The 8,298-nt window shown below is 47.6% G+C and overlaps 1 protein-coding gene across 6 annotated transcripts in view; it reads right to left on the bottom strand.

The window, feature by feature from the left end:
• Nucleotides 1-4,860: 4,860 nt before the first annotated feature.
• MASP1 (MBL associated serine protease 1) overlaps nucleotides 4,861-8,298 on the bottom strand; it is a 67,007-nt gene continuing 63,569 nt past the window's right edge. For 2 of the 6 annotated variants that reach the window (XM_069558245.1, XM_069558216.1), the window contains 2 exons: nucleotides 7,699-7,924; nucleotides 4,861-6,313 (listed from right to left, as the gene is read on the bottom strand). In XM_069558245.1, the coding sequence (XP_069414346.1) occupies nucleotides 7,734-7,924 (191 nt within the window). In that variant the 3' untranslated portion in view covers nucleotides 4,861-6,313; nucleotides 7,699-7,733. Of the gene's footprint in view, nucleotides 7,925-8,298 lie in introns of all 6 variants that reach the window. The other 4 variants (XM_069558199.1, XM_069558207.1, XM_069558227.1 and 1 more) reach the window with 4 other exon arrangements.

The raw sequence follows: 8,298 nt of genomic DNA, 5'->3' as shown, positions 1-8,298 counted from the left end.
TTTCCTCCTCATCAAAATGGAAATAATAGATTTGCTGTGGATGTCTATTATAAGGAATAAATAATACATTATCTATGGCATTCCAGGTTCAAAGCCCATGTTCATTCTCTTCTTGCTGATGAGACTGAACAGTCATCCTTATTTCTCTTCTTTCCCTTTCAACTGGCGGCCTCCCCTTTGAGTCTTCAAGGGCTCTTCCTCTTTGTGATTTTGGTTATGTTGCTAACTAATTTAGGAAAACAAGGGTTAACTTCCCAGCCCAAGAGTTAGAAACTCGTTTATTTTAATATATGTAGTGTCATTTCTTTTCTTCTCCTCATATATCTCTCAAAGCAACAACTTCATTTTTCCAGCAGCATGGTAGACCTCCTCATTCTTCAAAGACAGCTATTAAAACAATCTCCCCAAACAGAAAACATCAGTGATTTCTGGGCTCCATTCCCATTGGCTGAAATGCCAAGAAGGAATTTAGTTCTTTTCCAAGTCCCATTCTGGTTCTCCGTAGGACTCCCAGTTAAGAAACTTCCTTTGGGATCATTTTCGGCATTGCGTGGGTACTGCTGCATGCATCCGGGGAATGAGAGCTGCCTGTTTTATGGCTTTGTTGTGACAGCGCCTTGGAGGGTGGGTGGTGGTATAGAAAGCTCATTGACCTGAGAGCCAGAAGCCTGGGTTTCAGCCCTGGCTTAGCCATTATCTAGGCATCTAGGCTGCTGACCTTGGGTGACCTAGTCCTTTCTCTTCCCTGGCTCTCAGTTTCCTCGCTTACCAAGCAAAGAGGTAAGGTGATCTGAAGAGTCCCTGCTAGCTCTGACATCACTCAAAAACTTCTGCTTGGCCTTGTTTTGTCCTCAGGCATTTGGGATGGTGCCCTGACCCTGATCCCTCTGATAGGTCATCTAGTTGTTACACCAAGATTTCCGTCTGCTTAGGTCAGCTTGGAGTTGGACCTGCTTATCTGAATGCCCATAGCATCTTCCTTTGCTTTCTGGCAGCAAACTGTTACGTGTCTTACTCTGACTCAACCTCTCTTTAAAGGTATTCACATTTTGAAAGGTAGTTACTTTGAAAGGTGTCACCTTATACAAATACTTGTGTGGTGGTAATGAAATTTCAGCCTGTGTCTTATTCTCTCTCTTCTAAAATAAGCCCCCAAATTTTTCTTCACTTCCATCTTAATAGGCCTATAATTTTATTTTGAGGACATAATAAGATACTCAGTATTTTCAAGATTCATTCTCTCAATGAATGTTTGTTGAGTATATATTATGTGCCAGTCCTTGTTCTAGGTGCTGGGATACACAGAAGAGCAGAGTGACTAGATCACTGACTTTATGGCGAGTAGAGGAACGAGACAGAAAGCAGTGTCAGCAGGCTGTGTGGAGCACTAGTGTAAGGACTAAGGAGAAGAATAAAGTAGGCAAGGGGGACAGGAAAGGCAGGAGACAGAGTGACAGCTTTAGATTAGGTAGCTAGGAAGGGCTCACTAAGAGGTGACATTTGGGAAAAAAAAGATGAAGAAACTGTAAGGGGAAGGGGAAGGGCATATGAAGGCCCAGAGGTAGGAGCAGCCTGGAATGCTGAACCATGAGAAAGCCAATGTGGCTGGAATGTAGTTCAGGCTTAGTAGCCATTACTAAGTGGGAATGGGGTGATGGATTCAGAGCACAGAATCCATATAGGTCATTATTAGGACATCGGTTTTTAACTTAAACAAGATGCCACTGGAGGGTTTGAGCAGTGGGGTGATGTAATTCAGTTTACTGTCACTGTGTCGAGAATGACCACAGAGGAATAACAATGAAAAAGGAAAGGTTAGCCAGGAGGCTGGTGCAACAATCCAGCAGAGAGGGGATAGTGGCCTGTTCCAGGGTGGGGGCCTGTAACAGGGTGGCAGCAACTGGGATTGAGTCTGGCTATATTTTAAGGTAGAGCTGAGAGGGTTTGTTGGTGACTCAGATGGGGGGGTCTAAGAGAAAGGGGAGTCAAAGACACCCTAAGATTTTGGGCCAGGTCATCTGGATCTGGAAGAGTAGAGTTACTGCTTTCTGAGATGGGGAAGGCTGTGTGAGGAACAGATGTGGGGGCCATATCAGGAGCTTGACTGTGGACACATGAAGGTTGAGATGCTAAAGGCATCCTGTTGGATATTGAACACAAGAAACGCCAAGGCAGGTGAATATTCACACCTATGGTTCCGACGCAAGGACCAAGCTAGAGATACAAGTAAAGTCATTAGCATTTCCACCATATTAAATGTCATGAGATTAGATGAGATCCCTGAGGGAGTGAGAGCTCAGAGTATAGAAAGAGGCCCAGAGACTGAGTCCCGGGCCTGTCTGAGTATAGCGGCTGGAAAGGAGACACCCTCGGGGACTGTGGAAACTGAACAGAGAGCGTGAACCACTTGAGTTTTCGGAACTAACAGGTGGCAGAGCTGGCTCTGGAGTCCGAGTCTTCAGGGTCAGGGTCCAGGGCTCTTTCCATGAGTCTAAAGTGCCTTCTCTCCCAATGGCACCAGCTTACTCCTTGGATTGGAATCCTGCCCACGTCCTCTGCGTGGGGTGTGTTGTTTCAGCAGGTTTGAGCTGGACGTGGATTTGTGTCTCTGTTTTTTTCTTTTTTTTTAAAAGCATTTCATAATGTTGAAATGCACTGAAATAAAAAGACATAATGGGAGGCCTAGATTGCCAACATGGATTTGGGCCTTGGACATACAAACTCAGACCAAAGGGAGTTGTTGTTGGAAAGATTCCATTGTCTGGGATCCTGTCAACAGGTCTGGGCCACATGTGAGTGTTTAGTGGGCCTGGGTTAAATAAGCCAGATAATCCCAGAAGATGGGCAAGACGGAATAGTGGCATAGGATGAACAGTTCAGGGGGAGGTGAGACTCCGCACAGTAGGTCAGCATTTCTGAGACCCCAGGCCTGCACTGCATCTATGCTGTGCCTTTTGTATCCCTGGGGCTTGTTCTGTTTGGTGCTGGCCCATTGGCATTTTACTTTGCAGAGTCTTCCCCTGGGACTGGAGGATATTAGAGGAAGAGCTCTGTTCCCACCCACACTAATCTGTTCATCATTCTGCACGCTCGTCCTGGGCACAGGCCCAGCTTGACACATCTTCCCCTTGTCATAACACTGTTTTGTCCTAACTCCCCTTCCTCACAGGGGCCTCCTGTGGAGCCTTTGCCTAAATATCGGCAGGGTCCTGGCTCTTTTTCCTGTGATCAGAGGCTCATTGCTGAGAACTGAGCCTGTGTTTTTGCATACAGGAAACATTTTCCTTATCTTCTTGAAAAAAGGTCAGCACATACCAGACACAGGAGGGGGTCACAAAGGCCCTGTTTGTCTCTCTCTCTCAAGTTCAGAGAACGCCCTGGCTTTCTTTCTGGAGACCGCACTGATGCTGGAGGGTCACAGAAAGTCCAGGGACCTGAAACAATGACTGCCTTTGGGTTTTGGCCTCTGCTCTTTCCCCTCTGTGCTCTCTGCTTATTCACTCTCAAACGTGAACAGAAGTTTGAACCTCTCTAAAGAGGCTCCTCAGGGCCCCTGGAAGCAGGTTCCTCTCCTCCCTCTTCTCGGCCTGCCCTTGTTCAGGATCAGGGGGTCCCTCGCCTGTTGTTCGGAAGCCATATTGAGTCTCTATCTTTAGCCTCTTCTCCCTCAGTTTACTCTTTGCAGTAAAGCTTGATTTTGAAAGATATAGCCGATCATGTCTCTCCTTGGTCTAAAATCCTCAGATTCCCAAAACCACACTGAGCATTCCAGTCAGGACTGCCTGAAGGTGTTCTTTTTTCTCCTGATTTCTCTGGCTCTCCAGGGACAATGGGCCGCTCAGTTTTCCCCGAACGTTCACTACCCTTTCATCTCCCTGCTTTTTCACATACTGTGGTCCGGGGCTGGGATGCTTTCTTCTTCAGTTTGCAAAGTAAACAAACATGGTTCTTTCCAGGAAAGCACTAAAGCAGAATGTCTTAGTGATGGTGCTGCTGCTGAGTCAGAGCAGTTCTGGATCTAGGGCCAGAGCAGGAGGGTGTCTGCCTCACCTCTGCTTCCCACCGGGTGTGTGACCTGAGTCGAAGACCCAAGCTTGCAAAATACTCCAAAGTGTTATTATCTCCCATAGAACTATTTATATTGATCTAATTTAGTTTCCAATTTTTTTTCCCTGTATGTTAATTCATCTGATCTCACAACCCTCAGACAAGGGTAGGGCAAAGATTTTTCTGCCAGTTTGTAGATGGGTAAATTAAGTGAATAAGGAAGTCAACCAATGCTTGGATTACAATCTAAGTCTTTTGATTTCAAGACTCACTCTAGACCCAGATTGGCTACAGTTTCTGCTGCAAGAGGGGTACAGATTTTCCTTCCCTGATTCTTCCTTACTTTTACTTGAAGGACTTCTTGGTGGTGCTGATTCTTTGATTCTGTCACCTGGTAATGAGTTTAATTCATGGCAGAAGGAAAGTACGTACTCCAATTCAGAATAGGCTACTCATCAACCTGGTGCCATAGTCTCTGAACCAAACAATTGAACACAAGATCCAAAAAAAAAAAAAAAAGTTTTTTCTACTCTAGATGTGGATGAATCAAGAAATGTAACTTGGATATTGAAAGAGTGTCTTCCCGGAATATTTTGATAACTTATAGGAACAAAACAACAAGGGATTTCATCAGAACTGACCTGAGAAGCCTAAGATGTGCTTTGGTGTCAATGATTTGATTTTCCCATCATAATCTCTCTCTCTCTCTCTTCATGGTACAGGGATCCTAATTGGATACAGAGAACTGTTGATACACGACAATGCAACTCACCAGAACCACCAGTCCATGAAAAACGTACAAGCCAAATAGGATGCTTTGCCTCAATACAGATGTTTATTGGAACAAATGTGCAGTTACAGCTACACATGTTGTAGACCGACAGTTCCTGTTTCTAAAGAAACTGGGCATGATCACTATTGCTGATAACAACATTCCGTGGCACAGAATCATAGCTTTAGATATACTAACTATTCTCTGGGAGGTGAATTGTGGTTGCATAGAAGAGAGACCCCTTTAAGGGACAGTCATTTTGAAGTTGAAATTGGCTATATTTGGAGGTAGCTAGTGTCACATGTTTAGATGTGCTCAAGAATGAGGTCATAGAGTTAGACAGCATGGTCCTAACAGACCCTCCAACCCTCTGCTTCTATAACCCTGTGAGACGTTTGGGTTTCTTGGACCTTAGCAGCAGTGCAGGGGCTGGTATATCTAGTAAATGGTCATAGATCAAGGGTAAGGTAAAGTCCAGCAGCAATAATCTAGATATCCCTTAGATAAGGATGCAGTTGCAATTGGAATAAACAAGATAAACTGGTCCAGCCAGAAACTGGCATTCGTACACAAATCTTGAGGCTGCTTCAAGTCCCAGAACTGCCTGGATGTAAGGAGAAAAGTTCTTCTAGATACTGACTCTGATTCCAGAGTCCGAGCACTGGTCTGCTGGACATGTCATTTTTATGAGAGAAGAATGGACATGTGCTCTTGTTGTTGTGTCTAGAAGGCCTCCTTTTGTCTTACCTGTAGGAATGCCCACCTTCTTCAAGGTGCAGCTCCAACACTGTCTCCTCTGAGATGCTTTCCTGATGTCCCCTCCTCCAAGGCCTGCATACAGGAATGGCCTTTCTTTCACATCTGTGCTGTTCTGACACATAGCACACAGTAGGGTTCATTCTGTCATGGTGGATACTTGTGTAGGTGTCAGTTCTTCGTGCAGGAGCTCCTGGAAAGTGTGAATCATGTTCCCTTCATCGTGGTGGTGCCCATAGCAGTCGTGACAGCCTGGCGCAGGGGGGCGCTCAGGCAGTGCTGTGGAATGAGCAGGCCTGATGTTTGGAACGCTTTAGGGTTGTTCCAAAACTTTGCATTGTGATTCTTCTTTGGTGTCTAAAATAGAGCTCCAGTTTCCTTGACAAATGTCTGGTGGGACTGAGTATGAAGGCCGCCTTCTGTGCACAGAGCAAACAGCAGGGCACAGAGAGGTAGAACGACCTGCTCAGAGAATCCAAAACAGGCTGCAGGTTGCTGTCCCTGAGTGGGCAGCCTAGGGCTTAGTGTTCATAGGTTCTCATTCCTCAGTATCTTCTTTCAGCAAGAGGCCTTGAATGACTCCGGCAGCTGCAGTGTAGGTCAAGAACTGAAATCTCCCATGAAGACCAACTTTGGAACAGAATTGAAGACAGAACAGAAGACAGGACTTGGAGCTTCTGATCCCTTGAAGGGCTCACATCTCAGAGTTCTGGAGGGGAGGAGGACCCTGGAATCTTCCTGAGAGAGAAGGTGGCTCCTGAAGGGAAGAGGCATTCTGCTTGGGAAGATTTTATGACCCTGCAGGGCTGGGGTGTTCTGGCTGAGGAACAGGGGTGAGGAACCAGGGGAACGGTGCTTGGGGTCAGCTCTGGACACAGGGAGGGAGAGTACAGGGGCCTGAGTCTGGCCTCCCAGGGCCTACCTCATGCCAGTTTCCCGGGAAGAAAAGGAGGTGGGCACCTAGAGCAGAGGCTCTGCTTAGGAATAAGAACAGGCCCCTAGGCTTGCACTCTGCCTGCGCTACCTCCTGGGGAGCCAGGGTGTGGTGCACGGGGTGGGTGTTGCAGCAGCAGCAAGATTTGGTCTGCATCAAAGCTCTACTGGGTTCTGGTGGCTCAAGTGGTAAAGAATCCACCTGCAATGCAAGAGACCCGGGTTCAGTTCCTGGGTCAGGAAGATCCCCTGGAGAGGGGAATGGCTACCCACTCCTGTATGCTTGTCTGGAACATCCTATAGACAGAGAAGCCTGGTGGCTACAGCCCACGGGGTCACGACAAGTTGGACATGACTGAGTGACTAACACTTTCACTTCAAAGCTCTACTGGGCCTTTTTGACCTTTTGGTAATTTTGGCTTTAACTCATCTCATCAAGGAGAAATGGCTTTGTTGGATCGTTGACTGTCAGAGCTGGGAGGGTCTTTGTTGGGATGAGGGGAAGGGACTTGCATAGAGTCACAGGGAGCTGGGGCAGAGCTGGTTCCCAGTCTCCCCTCTCCCTGTCTCTGCTTCTCTCAGGCACTCTCACAGTTCAGTATCCAGCTCAGTCATAAGTGCATCGCTATGGGACCTGATGAGAGACTCAGATTGTCTCTTTTACCTTTCCATGGAGAGGGGTGCGAACTGGGGTTGGGGAATGCGTGGCAGCAAAGAAGCATAGAGCGTTTGGGGGCAGGCGAAGGCGATGGTCAAGGTTGAGGGGACAGGTACACACTTGATCAACCCTAAGGCCCAGCCAGGATTTGTAAGGAAACGCAGTGTGCCTGAACACACTGGCCTTCCACTAAGTCACATGTATTGAGCACTTAGTTTATACCTGCACTGTGCTAAGTGCTAGAAAATAAATTTGATCTTCATTATACTTTTCTGAGGAGGTAAGGAAGGCCATTTCCATCACTGGGATGAAGAAACTGAGGCTCAAAGAGGTGAAGTCACCTGTCCAGTGTTGCAAAGCTAGTAGGTGATACAACCTGGGTTCTGATCACTCTGCTACTCTGCTTCTTTAAGGAGAGTGAGAAGATGGCTGAGATGCCCCCTTAATTGGTCAGTAATAGGTGGGCTGAATGAGGTGTGTGTAGGGTCAGGGACGTCTGGCATCAGATAATTATCCTCTGCTGCTGACTGACCATGGGCAGGTGAGGCAGAGGGTGAGGAACTGAACTCAGTCGCTCATGCCGGTGACCCTCCGGATCCACTCCTTGTTGTAGAAGATGTACGAATACACTCCGTAGCGGTCCTTCTTTCCGCAGTCCACGCCCCAGGATACTGTGCCCACCAGGTACCACTGGCCTCTCTTTGTATCCAGCGTCACCATGGGCCCTCCAGAGTCACCCGCACAGGCATCCCTGCCCCCTAGAGGAAGAAGTGAAGCGGGTTAAGTGTCCCCTTCCCGAGACCCAAATCCAGAGGCCCCTCCCTCTCCCTACAACTGACGTGTAGTTCAGAGAATTTGACACCAGGGGGCGCAGCAGACCGTTGGACTCAAAACCTGGGCTCAGGGATGTCGGGCCTCCTCCTACCTCCGGGATTTTAGAAAGTGTAGGTTCAGGACTCTTGGTTACACAGGGGGAAACCTGGGCTGGGAGAAAGGAAGTATGGAAATCCCTTACGTAGCACACTTTTCTCTGATGTAACTTCTCCAGTGGAGTCTTTCCTCTCCTGATCTTCCTCCCCGTCCCCTGCCTCGTTCCTCCCCTTCCTGTTCAACCTGCCAGCTCCAAGGTCTG

Source organism: Ovis canadensis, chromosome 1 (assembly GCF_042477335.2).
Source record: "Ovis canadensis isolate MfBH-ARS-UI-01 breed Bighorn chromosome 1, ARS-UI_OviCan_v2, whole genome shotgun sequence".
Classification (NCBI taxonomy): domain Eukaryota; kingdom Metazoa; phylum Chordata; class Mammalia; order Artiodactyla; family Bovidae; genus Ovis; species Ovis canadensis.
Note: the sequence above shows the minus strand (reverse complement) of the source record. Positions and strands in the feature narration are given on the sequence as shown.